This window comes from Microcebus murinus, chromosome 17, assembly GCF_040939455.1.
Source record: "Microcebus murinus isolate Inina chromosome 17, M.murinus_Inina_mat1.0, whole genome shotgun sequence".
In the NCBI taxonomy this organism is placed as follows: Eukaryota; Metazoa; Chordata; class Mammalia; order Primates; family Cheirogaleidae; genus Microcebus; species Microcebus murinus.
The window spans coordinates 17,346,314-17,365,714 of NC_134120.1; the positions used below are offsets into that span (position 1 = coordinate 17,346,314).

At 33.7% G+C, this 19,401-nt stretch overlaps 1 protein-coding gene across 2 annotated transcripts in view; it reads left to right on the top strand.

Annotated features, from left to right (window-relative positions):
* TXNL1 (thioredoxin like 1) overlaps positions 1-19,083 on the top strand; it is a 31,270-nt gene extending 12,187 nt beyond the window's left edge. For both annotated transcript variants that reach the window (XM_075993840.1, XM_012745513.2), the window contains 6 exons: positions 1,627-1,800; positions 4,932-5,054; positions 6,640-6,709; positions 8,511-8,683; positions 11,963-12,067; positions 18,848-19,083. In XM_075993840.1, the coding sequence (XP_075849955.1) occupies positions 1,627-1,800; positions 4,932-5,054; positions 6,640-6,709; positions 8,511-8,683; positions 11,963-12,067; positions 18,848-18,877 (675 nt within the window). In that variant the 3' untranslated portion in view covers positions 18,878-19,083. The remainder of the gene's footprint in view (positions 1-1,626; positions 1,801-4,931; positions 5,055-6,639; positions 6,710-8,510; positions 8,684-11,962; positions 12,068-18,847) is intronic.
* Positions 19,084-19,401: the final 318 nt, after the last annotated feature.

Here is a 19,401-nt window from a genome sequence, read left to right on the forward strand (position 1 = left end):
GTAGGTAAATTGCCCAGATTACTTAGGTGGAATGGTATGTGACAGTTTTGTATTTTTGTATGTAGAAATGTGATCTTTGTTACATTTCTGAATGTGGAAAAAAATTTTAAACTATTATGTAGTTTGTTAGTAGTTTGGTGATTTGGTGTAAACCCTTCATTACATGTTTATGTTTCAGTACTTATGTCACATGTTATTGGACTGCATCGCTAGCCCTTATTTTAAATATTCACTATCTTATCTGAAAATGCTTTTCTTCTGTAGCTTTGCTGGCTGGTATGGTAGCCAATAAGCTACATGTGGTCACTGAGCACTGTAAATGTGTCAAATCCAAATTGAGATAGGCTGAAAGTATAAAATGCACATCAGATTTTAAGGACTTAATCTGAAAGAAAAAAATGTAAAATAATACATTATCTTTCTATGTTGGTTATGTTGAAAATGCATGTATTAGGTTCATTAGTATTACTAAAATTGATTTTAATCATTTCCTTTTACTAGAAACTTTTTTTTTTTTTAGGAGAGGAGTGTGTGTGAGACAGTGTGTTGCTCTGTTGGCTGGGGTAGAATGCAGTGGCATCATTATAGCTCACTGCAACCTCAAACTCTCCTGGGCTCAAGCAATCCTCCTGCCTCAGCTTCCCAAGTAGCCAGAACTATAGGCATGTTCCACCATACCTGGCTAATTTTTAAAATTTTTTTTAGAGATTGGGTCTTATTTGTTGCCCAGGCCGTTCTCAAACTCCTAGGCTCAAGCAGTCCTTCTGTCTCAACCTCCCAAAGTGTTGGGATTATAGGTGTGAATCACCATGCTAGGCCAAATACTAGAAAATTTAAAATTGCATATGTAGCTCACATGTGTCTTACATTATATTTCTTTTGGATAACACTTTTCTAAAAGGTCAGTCATAGTTTTTTCAATTATGAGGCTTAGAGAAGACATTCCTTTGTTATCTTTACATTCTTTAAACAAGATAGTGGTACCTTTTCATAGTATATGAATATGTAAGGTGACACGTTTATTTATTGTTTATACTTATCATGAAAAGTTTAAACCAGAATGTTCAGTGGTTATTAGGTAATTTCCATTCAGTAGTTAGTCTTAAGTTGTGGAGCTAGGACAGAATTTGATGGGTGACCAGGTGTTATTTCTGGAAGAGTAAAAATTGACTGAGGGTTGCAGTGCAGAAAATACTACTTACTTTTCACTGGCAAACTGGCTACTGTTTTTCAGAGGTATGCTTTTTCCTAATTGCAGTGGTTTGTGTTGACTTACCAATACCTTTCTTGGTTACTCATGAGAAATACTCTGTACTTGTGAGAGAGCTGTCTGGTATAAAGCACAGTTTCTGTATTGGAAGCTAATTGTTATATGAGATGAAGTATTTACTAGTAAAACTGATAAAAATGTAGGGGATATTCATTGTGGGTATAAAGGTAATAATATATCTATGCCTCAATAGGAAGTCTCTTAGGAATAGGCCTGCTTTTTCTTAACAATTGAGAATACAGTATTTTATGGATTTAGTTCATGCTTGTAATATTTAACTTCCATAAAGGTGTAGAATGAATATTCAGAGTGGTTTAAGATTTAATTCATAATACTGTCTAACTTGCCAATTCTAGGGAACAGCTGCCACCAATAATATATCAGCAACACCTACGTTTTTGTTTTTCCGAAACAAAGTAAGAATTGATCAGTATCAAGGAGCAGATGCTGTGGGATTAGAAGAAAAAATCAAGCAGCACTTAGAAAATGACCCTGGAAGCAATGAGGACACAGATATTCCAAAAGGCTATGTATGTAGACTGAAAAGTGAAATCATGATATAATATATCTCATACCTGTCATTATTTGCTTAAAATGAAATTGACTGTGTTTTCATGTTGTATCTCTTATTAGTTCAGAATGCTTTCAAATACGAACTTTCAAACTAAATTTATTAGCTGACTGTTGAGTTTGGTTGTCTGTGTGTGTATAAATCATAATATAACCCATTTTTTCCTAAATTTTTCCTACTAATTTTCTTTGCCATTTGTTTTTTATCTGCTTTTTGAACTATTTAGATAGCCATTTTTAATATGCTTCTTTTATACTTTTCTCATAAAAAGTAAAGAAATGTGCATTTTATACTTTTTGATAATTATGTAAAATGACTTTTAAATTTTATTTATTTTCTTGAGACAGAGTCTTGCTCTATTGCCCAGGCTGGAGTGCAATGGCAAGTTCATAGCTCACTCTTGGGCTCAAACAATCTTCTTGCCCAGCCTACCGAGTAACAAGGACTATAGGCTTGTGCCACCATGCCTGGCTATTTTTTTAAAAAATTTTTTGTAGAGATGGGGTCTTGCTATGTTGCCCAGGTTGGTCTTGAACTCCTTGGCTCAAGAGGTCCTCTCGCCTCAGCCTCCCAAAATGCTTGGATTACGTGCATGAGCCACCACGCCCAGCCTAATTTGTAAATTTTAGTTACGACTATTATGTACTGAACTCCCTTTGCTGCCACTCACTTCCTATAGTTTTCTCTTATCTTTTTAAATGTATCCCTCTTTTCTGAAAAAAAGTTTAATTATTGATTTTGTTTTTTTACAATCAGATGGGACTTTAGTGTCACATGTGCTATCCTAAGTTTTAAGAGTAACTTATTATTGTAAATAATAACCTAAAGACTTAAGAACTTAAAGAATAGTGTTTGAAAACTACATAGTATGAATAGTTATAATGCAGCATCTTTATCATTTGAGAACTATTCAGGAAGGAAGCAAAATTCAGTAGTATTTCATGTTAGCAGATTTGTTTACACAAATTGGTAAATCCCAGATATTAAAAGATACATGTTTCTTAATTTTTCTGGTTAAAAAGTTATTGCACTGGCAGATGAAAGAATTTTTTAAAAATCTTACCTCACATTAAAGCTAATATGTTAAACAATATATATCAAGTATATTTAAGCAAATCTATGTCCTAGGGCTACAAATCCTTTCTGTAAGTCCTTTAAATTCATGCTGAATAAAGAGAAATGACAGTATAGTTAATATAAGAGATTCTTTTTGTGTGTAGGGGGTGGGATGTCAAAAAGTGTCATAATGTGATACTGGCATTAATTATTTTAAGTTAGGGAAGTACAATTAGTATTTATTTAAAATAGACCTGTAATTAGAAGTTGTTAAATCCAATTAGAAAGAATGGACCATGTTGTTTAAGTCAGGGTTGTGACACCTTTTGGAAAATTTTGGAAATCATTTAGCATGTAAACTATTGGGTTTACATCTTTGTATTTTTTTTCTTTATTACTAAGGGTGTTTGCAAGAAAATGTGTTACGAGCACAGCAGTCTTGAAGCTTAGCTACAGGGATACTTTATATATCCACTAAGTATGATATTAATGTTTTGGCCTCAGGTAGGAAACAAGCTGGAAAATGTGAAGTTTTAAGAAATAAAAATTTAGCTTTCATGCAAATGCTATGAGTAAAATATGAAAAGCTATTATAAAAACATTTTCATTTTTTTCCATCTGGTGTCCATCAAAACATTAAAGTTTAGAACTATTTATATGTTATAGCATTACTAAGTATTTAAAACTGGTAATGTGTTCCCAAGAATATCATTGTTCTTAGAACACAAATAGAAGCCTGATGGGTGTAAGAGTGACTTGATGAAAACGTTTAAGTAGATTTAACTATAAGCATTGCAGAAATATATTGACAACCTTTTATAAAATTGTAGATTTCTTGGAATAAATAGTTTCAGTCATTTTTTTAACACCCAGAGGCTATGCAATTGTTGATTTTACACATGCTTTTGTATTAAAACTCTTGATTTGTCTGGGGCCAGATTAATGTTAGAAAGTTCACTTAAAAATCTGTCACATTAGTATTGCTAAGGAGAAAAATCATGATCACCAAATATGCAGAAAAGGCATTTCACAAAATTCAGCACCCATTTACTCCTAAAGCATTCAATTAAATCTTAGTAGAGACACTATAGGCATTTCCACTAAAGTCAGAAACAAGATAGGCATGACCACCAACACCAACCACAACTCTTTGACATTGTATTGGAAGTATAAGCCAAATTATTAAGAAATCTACAAGCTTAAATGACTATAGATTAAAAGATTTAAGAGATGTATTAGTCATAAACTTGTATGCTTTTTGGGAATCTTTATACTACCATTACAAGTCTAAAACATGAGACAGTTAAGGAAATTTGAACACTGATATTTAATGTATTACAGTGTTATTGTTTTAGTTTTGATAATGATATTTAGGATGTTTTCTTTTTTAAGAAAATTCTTAGGTCTTAGAAACTCAAACTGAAATGTTCAAGAATGAAATGAAAAGATATCTAAGACGTACTTCAGAATAATTAGGAGGGTTAGGATATGTTTGGGTAAAGGTGAAACAAGATTGGCCATGAGTTAATAATGATTTTAGCTGGGGGTGGTGGGTATATGGGGGTCACTACATTATTCTATTTATGTATGTTTAAAATTTTTCATAATTAAAAAATTTTGAGTTCCTATTTGTTACTCATGTTAAATCTAACCTCTTCATGGTTATAGGTTTAAGGAGTCCATGGCTGCCGGAAGAGGGAAATAGCACTCCTTTGGATCTTATAGATACTTTAATTTGCATATTTTCTTTTGTAAAACACTGCTATAAATATATATGTCAACATTTTATACTATTACAGACTTGTTTTTGATACCTTATCAAGTAGGCCAAGACTAGATTTGGCTTTAATAATTAGTGGTGGATGTTCAGAAAGTCAAATGAAAGGACTATTACAAAAGTTTTAGGAACTATTTTAAAAGAAGTTTTCTTTAAAATTGCCTAATTTAGAGAGGATTACAGATTTACATTTTTTATTAGCATTTTTGTACCAATTCCAAATGCTTTGCCTGAAATTTTGATTTAATTTTCCTCAGATGGATTTAATGCCTTTTATTAACAAAGCTGGTTGTGAATGTCTTAATGAAAGTGATGAGCATGGATTTGACAACTGTTTACGAAAAGACATGAGCTTTTTGGAATCTGACTGTGATGAACAGGTAATTGAATGCTTAAGTTCAAGTGTGTAGGGACTATCACTATTTATGCCTGCTCTTATTTCTTTTTCTCGTTCCCATCTCATGGTTTATGTTTCTGCTTCCCCAATGATCACTTCTTCCTTTTCTTTTTATAGCTTTCAGTTTCTTTGACTCCTATCCTTTAGATATACATATCCACCTCTTTTCTCTGTTCTTCTGTGTGGGCTGCGAAGCGTGCTAAGGAAAATTGCAGAACTCTTGGATTGGCTCCACTGCTGAGTTGAGATCCTTTTGTTCATCCTTGACCTGGCTTCCATACTTTTTTCCCCACCAGATAAATTTATGTCTAAGAAATAGAAACTAAGTAGATGATCATTCCCTGCAGGGGGGCTCTTTGCCCCCAGATATAAACCTGTGTTGTGTTCTTATGCTTCCCTGCATTGCCCTTGACACAGTGGAAGTAGGTTGTTACCTCATTAATTAAGCCATCTTTATCTTCATGTTGGCTGTAATTTCCCATAATTTACTTTCTATTTCATTGTCTCTGATTTGACTCTGTTTGGTTTATCTTCTACATGATCACAAAAGTTATATTTCTAAAATATAAGTTTGAATGTTTCTCTTTCTTAAGAGAGTGAAATGATTCTTTACTGGCTTCAAGAAGAGGGTGACTTGATCTGTTTCTAGCTTTCCAGTCTCATCTCCTGCTCTTCACTTGTGGTTCAGTTCCCTAAACATCATGCCTGTTATTTTTTGACATTCTCTTTCTTTGCTCTAACCAGAGTTGCCTTATTGTACAGCTTTGAGAATATCATTCACATTGCATTCCTTATAAATAGGGCCCTAAAAATAATGTGATGATGCATGTCAGCAGGACTGGCTACAGCCTCCCTGACATTTTCCTGCCAGGGAAATCTTCCTTCCAGGGTAGAAGCGTAGGTACTTACCTCAAATTCAATTTTGGCTAGAAAGAAGATCAAGCGAATAACTCGGTTTCCGAAAGATAGGCATTCTGAATAACAGTGTTTTGTATCCCAGTCCCATTTTGTGGCCTTCTAGATTCAGTTAATCAAATAAGTGTAGGATGGAGTTTTGGAGGTTATTGTAGAGCTGTAAGAGTCTTCCTATTCTTTTGAATTTTGGATCAGAGTCCATTTTAGGGCTAATATCTTTGTATAACTTGTGCCTTGCTTCTACATTGTTGAGTGATGTGCCTAGATACTTGACAATCCATCTTAGGAAATGTGAGCTATATGCTAAAATATGTGGTTTAAATTTTATTTTAATTGGGGAATTTTGTTTGATTTGTTAGAAAGTAGGTTGCTTTCCATTTTATAGGTCACAAGACCTTAGATTCTTATGTGTAGTTTTAATTTTTACTCCATTAAAATTTTTTTTGCTTTCCCCTTATATAAACAATTGGTGGTGATATTTCTCAAATGTCGATTTAACCAGTACTTTCAAGTTACTGATTTTCCATATCACATTGGTTTTGTTGCATGGATTAGATTTTTTTTTTTTTTGCCTTTGTTTTAGTTGTGCTTTGGTGGTTTATGTATTCGAGGTGTTCAAGAGCCCTTTTTAAATGATACTATTTTCTCCCCAGCTACTTATTACTGTGGCATTTAATCAACCTGTTAAGCTTTATTCCATGAAGTTTCAAGGGCCAGATAATGGTGAGTAAAGGATAACTCTTCTTTAAACTAACTTCCTGGTTTGTAGAACTAGTAGCATATATTTAAAACTTTTTATTAAATAGAGGTAGATATTCCTTGTTTTGGGAAAGAGTGAAATTGTTATTGGAACAAAGCACAGAGGGTAAATTAATGGATAAATAATATGAGACTATTAGATACTGAAAACAAGAAAGGGAATGTTTTTTTCCGGGAAATATGTAAAGCAAGAAAAAGGGAACTTTATTTCATTTCTAAACTTTCTTATTTTAAAATTTGATTGTTTCCTCTTAATCTAAAAATTGCTGAATCCTTTCTTCCAACTATTACTCTAAAACTCTGGGTTCTAAGCAGCCATTTTTTAGAATTAAAACTGAGAGACATTTATTTCAAACCCATCCTATTTATAAATGATAAAACTGAGGCTCCAAATCCTCCTATTTATGCTCTATTAATAGTATCATTATCTTTGTATCTGTGCATATAAACATAATTGTACAGACTTAGAATTTCTCCTTCTGTAAAGTATTTTCCTTATTATGTACTCTCCCTTTTTTTGTGTTTCTCCTATGTTTTTTTGATGGGAGGAGAGTAAGGGAATGGGGCCTAGAGTTCTAATTCTTGGGGTGGTACAGCCAAGTCCTTATTTATCAGATAGCATTTCCTTATCATTTGTTACTCTAAATTTTCATGTTAATAATTTTTTTTATTAATAAAACTATACTTTTCTGAAAATACAAAGTATATAATAAGCAAATGCTGTAGAAATGAGTCTAATATAACTTAACAATAAAATATGGGATTTATTTATTCTTTTAGAGACAGGGTCTTACTCTGTTGCCCAGGCTAGAGTGCTGTGGCATCAGCCTAGCTCACAGCAATCTCAAACTCTTGGGCTCAAGCAATCCTTCTGCATCAGCCTCCCGAGTAGCTGGGACTTACAGACATGCGCTAGCATGCTTGGCTAATTTTTTCTCAATGTATTTTTAGTTGGCCAATTAATTTGTTTCTATTTTTAGTAGAGACGGGGTCTCTCTCTTGCTCAGGCTGGTTTTGAACTCCTGACATTGAGCGATCCTCCTACCTCAGCCTCCCAAAGTGCTAGGATTACAGGTGTGAGCTACCACGCCCAGCCAGAATGTGGGTTTTAAATTGTGCCTTGATGTTAAGGGAATTAAGACATTCTGTGCATGTGGTCCTCCCACTGAGTGGATCCTAATATGATCCTGAAGGTGAAATCTGACAATTTTTATTATTAATTTCCTGTTGGCAGAATGTCACTGATGATGCTTTCTTCCTAAATAACAAAATGTACCAGCTATTGGCAACTGTAAGACCTAGCTCAAATGCTATTTCTTTTATGAAACTTTTTGTTAACCTGTTATATACTAACAGACTCGATTGTCACTTTGCTTATATCTCCTCACTGGTGGTATTACATTTATCATAGTATGTCTTTGTAGGTGAGAGCAGGCAGGGACTTTGTATGTGTGCATACGTATGTGTTTTAATATCTTAGCCATAATATTTAGTGTAGTTCTGACAAGGCCAAGAGGGTATCAGTAAATGTATATTGGGAAAAAAACAAAAAGATTGACTACCAAAGTTTTCAGACTTTAAAACAAAAAGATTGGCTACCAAAATTCTCAGACTTTCTTGTAAGTCCTAATGGTGAAGGTGTACAAGGTGTAGATATGTGCTTATGTGTGTGTCTGTGTGTATAGTGTGAGTGTAATGATACTGGGAAGAAAGTATAGTGTGTTTGAGATTTTTAAGCATTTCCTTTTGTTCTACCATTTTATAGGTCAGGGTCCTAAATATGTAAAAATTTTTATCAACCTACCCCGATCTATGGATTTTGAAGAGGCAGAAAGAAGTGAACCAACTCAAGCTCTGGAACTGACAGAGGATGATATTAAAGAAGATGGCATTGTTCCACTTCGTTATGTTAAGTTTCAGAATGTTAACAGTGTAACTGTAAGTAGTATTTCATTCAAATATATTTAACAGGTTTGCGGGTAACAATGCTATTTTTGGTATATTAGGTGATTCTAAATGTTTCTTTAAAATGGTATTTGTCTACTCAATTTGACATAAGTAAAAATGTGTGATGGGCTAATTAAATTTTCTTCTTTTTAGTTTATCTGTTTACCCTAGAGAGGAAGGACAAGTTTATTTTTAAATATTTGTGGGTTTTTTCAGTTTATTTTATTTACATATATTGCAACTTTTGTTAAGTTTATTCTAGAACATTTATAGTTAAACCGAAGATAAATATGCTTTATCCTTTAAACCTGATGATGAGTAATGATACATTTGTAAAATCCAGTTTACTTTTCTAGAATATAGAGTTTTTAATAGTGTGACAGTCATGGTCTCAGTAAAAATGACTTTTTATTTTATTTTATTTTTTAGAGATGGGGTCTCACCGTATTGCCCAAGTTGGACTTGGCCTCCTAGGCTCCAGTGATCCTCTCCGCTTAGCCTCCTGAATAGGTGGGACTACAGGCATACACCACCATGCTCAGCTTAAAAATGACTTCTTAAATAGATAGTCTTATATTTTATAAAATGACCTAAGATATATCTGATTATTGAATAGTGCCTGAGATGATTTTAAGTGATATATTTTAAATGTTACTTAAAAATGAAATATCACTTCTCCCCTAGTTGTTCAGAGGAGGAAGTTAGAGGGTTGGAAAAGAATAGCAGAGGGGCCAGGCACAGTGGCTCACGCCTGTAATCCTAGCATTCTGGGAGGCCGAGGCAGGAAGATCACTCAAGGTCAGGAGTTCAAAACCAGCTAAAGAAAAAAAAAAAAGAAAGAAAGAAATTAATTGGCCAACTAAAAATATATAGAAAAAAATTAGGCATGGTGGTGCATGCCTGTAGTCTGGCTACTCGGGAGGCTGAGGCAGAAGGATTGCTTGAGCCCAGGAGTTTGAGGTTGCTGTGAGCTAGGCTGATGCCATGGCACTCACTCTAGCCTGGGCAACAGAGTGAGACTCTGTCTCAAAAAAAAAAAAAAAAAAAGAATAGCAGAGTTCCTTGAATAAGAAAGTAGGAACCCCAGCACACAATCACTGAGTACAAGTCATGCCAAACTGATATAATCTGTTTAATTGAATGGCTATATTTTTGTAAATCAGAAGAATGCTGTAGTATGTGTTTATTTTATTTTTTTTATTTTTTTTTCTAAGCTTTATAGGTCTTGTAAAGTATGTGTTTATTTTAGATGGTTTTTAATGGAGTTTTACAGAATATATTTCGTAGTAGTATGAAGAATTATAATCAAGTTGAGTTTTAAGTATTTGAAATATCCTACCCAAATGCAATTGAAGAAAAATGGTTATATTAAACTTAGAACACAGGTTATCAAATATTTTTCTGACCTTACTCATATTTATAACATATCCCCAATTAATAATACCTTATGTTTTACTCTTTGATGGGAAGGAATGTATTTGCTTTTTGGACAAAAGCCTTTTAACCTAGATATCCTAATGTAATCTCTGTCGTTGGGAATCACCAAAGATATTTTATCTTGTGATATGATAGGCTCAAGTTTTTATGTAATAATATTATGTCCTTTCTTAATCAAAAGTTTAGTCAATGACATAGAAGGCATGCCTTTCACCTTTTTTGGTTATAAAATTAGACTTATAGTGACGTTTTAATCAGAGTCTAATCAAAGCGGATGGATGAGTTTTAAGAGCCATGAATATAAACTGTTGTGCTTGCATTCAAAGAGCAAATACAGGCCGGGCGCGGTGGCTCGCACCTATAATCCTAGCACTCTGGGAGGCCGAGGCAGGAGGATCACTTGAGGTCAGGAGTTCGAGACCAGCCTGAGCAAGCACGAGACCCCATCTCTACTAAAAATAGAAAAAGTTAGTGGGGCGTTGGGGTGCACGCCTGTAGTCCCAGTTCCTTGGGAGGCTGAGGCAGGAGGATTGCTTGAGCCCAGGAGTTTGAGGTTGCTGTAAGCTAGGCTGACGCCATCAAAGCACTCTAGCCTGAACAACAGAGAAAGATGCAAGACTCTGTCTCAAAAAAAAGAAAAAAAAAAAAAGGCACAAATACATTCCAAATAAACCGAGAGCTGTTTTTTTTATAGTCTATTTATTATAGACTTTTAAAATTGTTGATAATTTCAGTTTGAAATAAATTTATGGTTGTCTGTGAAAACAACAAAAGTTGACCAGTGAGTACCATCTCAGAATGAAAGAAATATGTTGTTTAAATCAAGAAAGGCAGTATTTTAGCTGGTCACAGTGGCATGTACCTATGGCCTCAACTACTTAGGAGGCTGAGGTGGGAGTATTTGAGCCCATGAGTTTGAGGCCAGTCTAGGTGACATAGCAAGACCTCAGCTCTTAAAAAGAGAGGGAGAGTTAGAAAGAGGGGCAATATTTTAAAGTAGATGACATCTAGAATATTTTATTTTTAGAAATGGAACAAATTTTTAAAATCCAATATATTGAAAAAGGATCTATGAGTAAAGTTTTTCTCTCTTAACATGCTGAGTGGAGTTTCTAAATAGAAAATATAAAGAGTCAAGTGTAAAAAAATATGGAAAGCATAGTGCATATAGTTTAGGCGCTGATTTCCAATACTATTTTTTCTCTTAATATTCTAGGAAATAGAATGGATGCATGTATATCAGAAAGAATATAACTGCAGAGATTTTCCTCAGTGCAAAACTGTGATTTTTAATAAAATTTCCAACAGCAGTCTGTCCCATTGTAATCATGAAGCTCATACTCTTTCAGCATTCTCTGTAAAGAATTTAATTATGACTCCTCCATACCAGGCTAAATTATCATGAACTTATAAAAATGGGTATCTTGCCATGACATCCCTGGAGAAGGTGAGAATAGCAGGGCAAACAGTAGAATTAAGTCCTATAGGAATACTAGTCTAAATGTTATATAATTTAGATCAGGGGTCCTCAAACTTTTTAAACGGGGCCAGTTCACTGTCCCTCAGACCATTGGAGAGTGTGCACTGTGGGCCCGCGAAGAGTAGGCTGCTAAGCAGGACAGGCAGCAGCAGCAAAAACACTCGACAGGCAGGATAAATGTCCTAGGTGGGTGGCATGTGGCCCGTGGGCCGTAGTTTGAGGACGCCTGATTTAGATTAATCCTTAGATGAATGGAGGGTATTTTTATTAATAATATGAAGAAATTGATTAAATTAAAGCATGCTTATAAAAGAAGGATTGTGATAATAAATGTAAAAATTTTTTTTCGGTAGATATTTGTTCAGTCCAATCAAGGTGAAGAAGAAACAACAAGAATTTCATATTTTACTTTTATTGGTACTCCAGTCCAGGCAACAAATATGAATGACTTCAAACGAGTAAGTTTGTGTAAATGACATTTAGAGAAAGTAAAAGTATAACTTTGAAGGAATAATTTTACATATTTCAATAATCATTTTTTAACCATAAAGATCAAAAATCCTTTCATGTCATGAAATTTTATAAGGTTAAACTAGAACAGTAAGTTAGAACATTTTTAGATCTCTAAAAGGAATCTAATAAAAGTGATAAATCTTAACTGAAGACATCTCAATAAGAGTAAAAATAACAGTTTGGTTATAGAAAGTGGTTAGGAATAATGAAAAAGTAGAAGTAAGTTAAATCATTATTTGGAAGGAGTAGTGAAATTCTTAAGAACTTTGCTGATACTAAGATTTTATTTAGCATTGTTTCTGATTAAAACATATTTAAAATGACTTGAGTAATTTTATTTAAAAAGAATGGACTCAGTTTTAATACATTGACATGTTAACCTTCCAATCCATGTTTATGTGCTGAAAGCATATTTCAGCAAATAAGTTTACAGTGAACGGCAGGTTTTCTCATATTTCTATACATCTTTGTTGTGAGGGGTATACTTTTTTTTAAAGGACACTACCCTAAGGTTTATAAAGATTTATTAGATACAAGAGACTTTTAGGAATGAAGACTGATCCCTTTCGTATGTTACTGGAATAACTTCTAATTGGTAACAGTTCCCAAGGGTGGCTGTTAAATGTACAACTACATATCATAGATGTGCCGCTGAGAGCTTTATCAGTACTGAGCCCCAGTTGCTATATATACAGTTGAAATGTGTGGCAGCACAGAAGATGTATATGTTTCCAGTGATTGCATCTGGCAGGCAGTCTAGGACTTGAGGTAGTTGTAAGAGACAAAGACTTTACCTAGGGCTGCCAATTACTGGAGGGGAGAGACTCCTAGCAGACCCCTCTTTGGGGAGTTGGAGATGTAGAACATATTCAATTACAGAAAAATTCATTAAATTGCATTACAGTGGATCTTACAAAATTGTATGCTGTGTTTACAAAATTGAATACCTTGACAATAGATATTTTAACTGGTCGTTTTCAAACTACTATCTTCCTGTCTCATAGCATAAATAAATTTTGGGAGCTGTAGGGATAATTAAGTACTTAGACCTGTCATGTTTAGATGTTTCACATATGTATAATGACAAGTCAGAAAAAGCAGAGATTAAACATCTACATTTTTATGTTACGAAATGTTTTACTTCGAAATGTGTGAGCAACAAAGACATTTTGGCTGCCTGCTTTGCTGCTTTGCCCATTTGAATTAAATGCCATTGGACTTGGCTTGAACTAGTCCTTGTGTTGTTCTTAAGCTTAGTTCTTTCATAAGATCTATTACTGTAAGTCCTATTATTGCCTCATACCATTAATTTGGCTCTAGTTTCCTGTTTCTCACCTCAGTTATGCTATTTGATTTCCATTTTTTTTTTTTTGAGACAGAGTCTCGCTTTCTTGCCTAGGCTAGAGTGAGTGCCGTGGCGTCAGCCTAGCTCACAGCAACCTCAATCTCCTGGGCTCAAGCAATCCTGCTGTCTCAGCCTCCCGAGTTGCTGGGACTACAGGCACGAGCCACCATGCCCGGCTAATTTTTTTTTATATATATATATATTAGTTGGCCAATTAATTTCTTTCTATTTTTATAGTAGAGACGGGGTCTCGCTCAGGCTGGTTTTGAACTCCTGACCTTGAGCAATCCGCCCTCCTCGGCCTCCCAGAGTGCTAGGATTACAAGCGTGAGCCACCGCGCCCGGCCATGATTTCCATTTTTCTATAGTAACTACGTTTCTATCTTGTCCATTTTCTTGTCAGCCTGCCATTTAGTTATAGTTTTTCTAATTTGTAGTAATAATTGTACATCTAAGTGTCTGTCTTCATGTCATTGTTTTTAATATCCCCTTCTCACCCCTTCTGTCCTAGTCTTTATTCTTTTTTGACTGTCAAACTACCTTTTATGAAGCTGTCTTTAGGATAGCAAAGGTGTTAAGTAGCCTTTTCTTGCTTGAGACTATTTGTGTTTGTTTTATAATAGCTGTTTATTCATATAACTTCTTTTTACCTTATTTAAATGCAGAGCAGCAGTTCTCAAAACTTTTTGGTCTCAGGACTCCTGTATACTACAAAATATGTTTGAGGACCAAGAAGAACTTTTGTTTATTTGGAATTTATTTATCTAATACTTAGCATACTAAAAGATAAAACTGGGAAATTTAAAAAATATTTATCTGCAAGTAATGAACCCATTACATGTTAATACAAATAACATTTTAAAATTAAAAATAAGCATTTTTTCCAAAAGAAAAAACAATTTAAGAAGAGAAGCATTGTTTTAAAATTTTATGAGTTTCTTTACTGTCTAGCCTGACAGTCCTCTCATTCTCGAATCTGTTTCTGCATTCAATCAGCTATGGTGTCACACCTCTGGAAAACTCTCCTGTGCACTTGTAAGAGAATGAGAGTTAAAAAGGCAAATAACAGTTTATCATTGTTATGAAAATAGCTTTGACCTCCCAGATTCCCTGAGAGAATAATTTGAATACCATAATAGACTCCCTTGTTGGTGTTCTGGACTTATCTCTTTGCTTTTAATGTTTGATAAATTTTAATTGGTTGAGTGACTTTCTTATGTATATTATGTTACATTTCCTTGGAATATTTCTGAATGAGATTTGTTATGTAGTCATCCATTGTCTTGTAGGGTTATTCCTCAAAAGTAAGCTAGTATTCCATTGTTTTTTTTATATTATGCAATCATCAAATTCAATGTCGTAAAAAAATTAGAGGGTTCATATTTAACTGAAAGTGGCCAGTTTAGTCCTGTGTAGATAGAATTGTTTATTAAAAATTACAAATGAGTTTAGTTTTTTGCTTTTGTTTTTTCCTGCTATCTTCTTCCTTCAGAAGAGTTTGCTTTTTATTGAAGGAAATAATAGATGTGTGGGATGGTATGTTTTGTTCCTCCTTATCTGTGGTGGATATGTTCCTAGATAACCAGAGGATGCCGGAAATAGTGTACAGTACCAAACCCTATATATATTATGTTTTTTTCCTGTATGGTCTACAACTTAATGCTAGTTCTACTTTACAATGGTGCATAATCGATACACAGTCAATGTAGAAACTGTTCTTCTCTCATGATGCTGGGCAGTTGCAGTAATCTGCAGCTCCTAGTCAGTTACACATTTTTGACTTACAGTGTTTTCAACTTATGATGGGTTTATCAGGATGTAGCCCTATCATAAATTGAGGATCGTCTGTGCATACGTGCCTCTGACAGAGCATAATTTATAAGTTACACAGAGTCAGAGGTTAACAACAATAACTCATAATAAAATAGAAAAATTACAACAATATACTGTAATAAAAGTTATGTGAATATGGTATTTCTTTCCCTTCCCTTCCTGCCACTTCAGAATATTTTATAGTACTGTACCACAGGTAACTGAAACTGTGCATAAGAAGGGACTAATGTACAATCATGTTCCTTGTCTGTAGCAAGCTTATATTCTTCCAGGAAAATTAATCAAAGCTTAATTAGTTCAAGGTCTTTTCCTCCATAAAATATTCTCAGATTTTCCCAGGCTGGTAACATTCCTTCTACCCAACAATGACTGGGCACCCTAGATAGAATGGAAAGTGGGGAGTAGGACATGAAAGTGGGAAGGTGCAGGATTCGTTCAAGGACAAGTTATGTGTGGTTCTTATTCCCTTATTTGATCAGCCTATATTTAAAAGCAATTATACATAGTAAATAGAATTTAAAATTTCAAAATAGATTTGGCATATGTTTTATAGGCACAGGGAAGAAAAATTTGATAACCTCTTTGTATAGTGAAGAAAGCTATAGAAAATGGTTTAACAGATGATAAAGTAGATTAAATGTTTAGCATTTTCAGTTTACATTTTTATGTTATGTGAGTTGTTTCTAGATAATTTTAGTTTTCAGACTGTTACTGACCATCTCCTTATGTCACTAAGATGACAGAAGCTAAGGTAATGCTGTTGAATTTTGGGTGTGGATAGAAATTTTAGACCACCTTGCATGCTATTACAGTTTTATACAGTTATACTTTTAAGATTTAATAGGCTAGAATACACCTTCTACTTGTCTGTTTTGGCTCTTATAGGCATCATGCACAGATTTTAATATATACTTTGGCTATTTGTTGTTTTAAAGAGTTTGTGTTGCAGCATGAAAAACTTGCCATCTTAATTGGAAGTAGATGTTTTCTTTGCTAAAACATGCTCTTTATATGGATTGCTTTATTTTAATACAAAAGTATTAAAATATAAGCGTATAAAAATGAGAAGATTATAGGGGCTTCTGCTTCTTAGGGAATGAGGCGCATGTGAAAAGCGGAGCAGATTTTTATCACTATAATAAAAGTAGACTTTTCTAAACTGGCCATTCACCGTATCAGCTACTTTTGTAACATTTTTGTCTGTTTATTTTTCAGCTTTTTTAATCCAACTCAAATGAACTAAAAACAGAAGATATTTTAAAATGAAGTAATATAAAGATTGACATTGTCTCACTCCCCTCCTTGCTTCTCTGCTCATCTAGCACCTGTCTGCTCTCACCCTTCCCATGTTCTCGCCATTGCTGGTGCAAGATTTCTACAGCTTCTATCATCTGGATCAGCCTTCTTGTTACCTAGATTTCCTCAACCATCTCTTTCTTCAAATCTCATCCTAGTCCTGTTTCTCAGTTGGCCTTTTGTTTTGTTTTGGGCTTGCAACTAGGTGCTTTAATTCATTACCATACCGTGTTGCTCATCAGACCTTCTGTTATTTTTTTTTTTTACTTTACACTGTTCATATTTAATTTTGTACTACATTTTGAGAAGTAATACTGCAGTAAAACTTAAATTGTTATAAATGCTTTCAGATCTAACTAGTTGTCTAATAATGTTTTAATCCATTCTAAAGTTTAAATTTTATTTTTTAGGAACTATAGAACCATTTTGGTAATTAAAGATAACAGTTTCATCAAGTTCATAAATTAGTGCTAGTATAATATATTGATTAGTTTTAGTTGAAGAGTGTGGGTTTTCTTTTCCTACTGGAGCATTAGCCCCTAAGTCTTTTTACAGATTGTTTGTGGGCGTGTCCTCGGCTCTTGCCTATCCAAGTGAACTCAAGGCCAGTTAAAGGACTTATGGACTGAATGTCAGGCTTGGTTAAAATATTAACATAAAAGATCAATGGACTCTTTACTGAAAATATCTTGGACACCAAATTTTGATGTACCTAGACTTTTGTTTGTCTGTCTGAGGTGTAATTTTATAAAGACTTAAGAATGAATAAAAGAGTTTTACATTTGGGGTGAGAATCCATATTGGAATGTTGAATTTCTTCTTTTTTACAGAAAATACACATTGGCAAGTTGAGAGTTATCAACCTGTGAAACAGTATGCAGATTTGTGTCTTCTGTATCACATCTGCTAAAATTTTAATTTTTAATATTGTTTTTTTCTTTTGCTTAATCTAATAGCTTTGTGTTTTGCATTTCCCAAGTAATATAATGATCAATAATGCTCTCAGTGTTTATAAGCTTAAATTCATTTGTGATATCCAGTGGCTCTTAAAACCTGAATTTCTCTATTCTTAATCCATGTTCTTTTTTATGAAACTATCTTTTTATCATCTCTCTGGCTTGTTGGGCTTTTTGACATGGTTTCTTTGGACCAGAGGGGAGTTCCTTTAAATTCATAAAAGTGGTTTTTCCTTAGGCTGAGGAAAAAAGCATTTCTAGCACTGTGTGATAGGGAATTCAGTATAAAGAGTTTTTAAATCTTCTCATTGAATGACATTGATCCAGCTATGTTATATTTTAGACCAGATATGTACTGATGACATTTATGACTTTTGCTTGGTGTAGATAGTGCCATTCAGAACAGAATCAATTTAAAATGTGAAAATTACATTTATAAATTTAGGTAGAAATCTTTCTATACAAACAGACATTCAATATCTTGCAAGTAGGTTTCTTTAGAGGCATTTCTGCTATGAGAATACATTATCTAGTGATAAACTTCAGATATGAAGTAAATTACTCAATTAGAACATAGTTTTAGAACCCTCCCATAGAGAATTTGTTTTCTAGAATTGTTGGTGGAAAACAGTTTATTTTTTACGTTTGTATGCTGCCACATATATGGCAACCAGGACATTAAAAAACACTTCAAAAGAGAATTTTTCTAATCATTGACAGAAACAAGATTTATTCTTTACCTTTTTTATTGTACGTTTATAGCAGTCATAGTTTTTATTAAAAAAAGAAACCAGGAAAAATTAGTCATTTTTAATCTATTTTCACTGCATGTCTACATATTGAAGAAAAAGTCTAGAAACTTGCTATTTTGGGCATGAAGAGATGAGTTTAGCATACCCTTCTAATTCCAGATTATTTTGTGATCAACATTTGATTTCTAATTGCCTAAAAATAATATGCCAAATATGTTTTACTCATATAGCATCATCTTTCTTATTAACTTCTCTAAACTGTCAACCTGGTTTTGAAAAATTGCATTTCTTTTTCTTAAAACAGTATGGGAACCCAAAAATAGCCTGCATGTGTTTTATTTTTAATTTCTTGTGTCTGAGGGGACAGGAACTGGGAGTCACAGTTCGCTTCAGCAGTGAAAATATACTGCATGCCAAAAAAGTTTTAAGGATAAAAATTAATATACCAGGTTTTAAAACTGATTACCATATTAGAATTTTAAAAAATAACCCATATTTTTAAATCAATAAGATGTACATATAAAGTTATTTTTGTTTTTCTAGGTAGTTGGCAAAAAAGGAGAAAGCCACTAAAGGTACAAAAGACACTGGAAGACCATATTGCAATCAGATCTACAGCTCCTGGATAATTGCTTGATTCTCGCCAGAGACTGTCAATGTTTCATTCATTGCCATTACCAATAAATCATTGCTTTTGTTCAGATGGTATCACTAGTGTTTCTATTGTAATCTTGATACATGCAATTGTAAATAAAAGTCATTACTTTTGCCAAGCTTAATTTTTGTCATTCTAAATAAGAATTTTTTGTTAACATTTATTTGAAAATTGGCCAGCTACTGATTTTAGAAGAGACTTAAGTGTCTGTTAGCATAATGATTGAAAGTCAGTTTCTCTGTTTTGAAGTGCAAGCCTATTTTAGGGAGTTACAGAATGCGTGCGTGCACTCACAGAACAAGTGATTTTGATGAATGGACTTGGAACAGCTAACCATGTTTAAATGAGTTCTGACTCGTATTTTTATCAAAGGACATTTGGATATTTGAGCTATAGAAATCAAATAATAAACTACCAGAAATAAACATATAATGAGATTTAA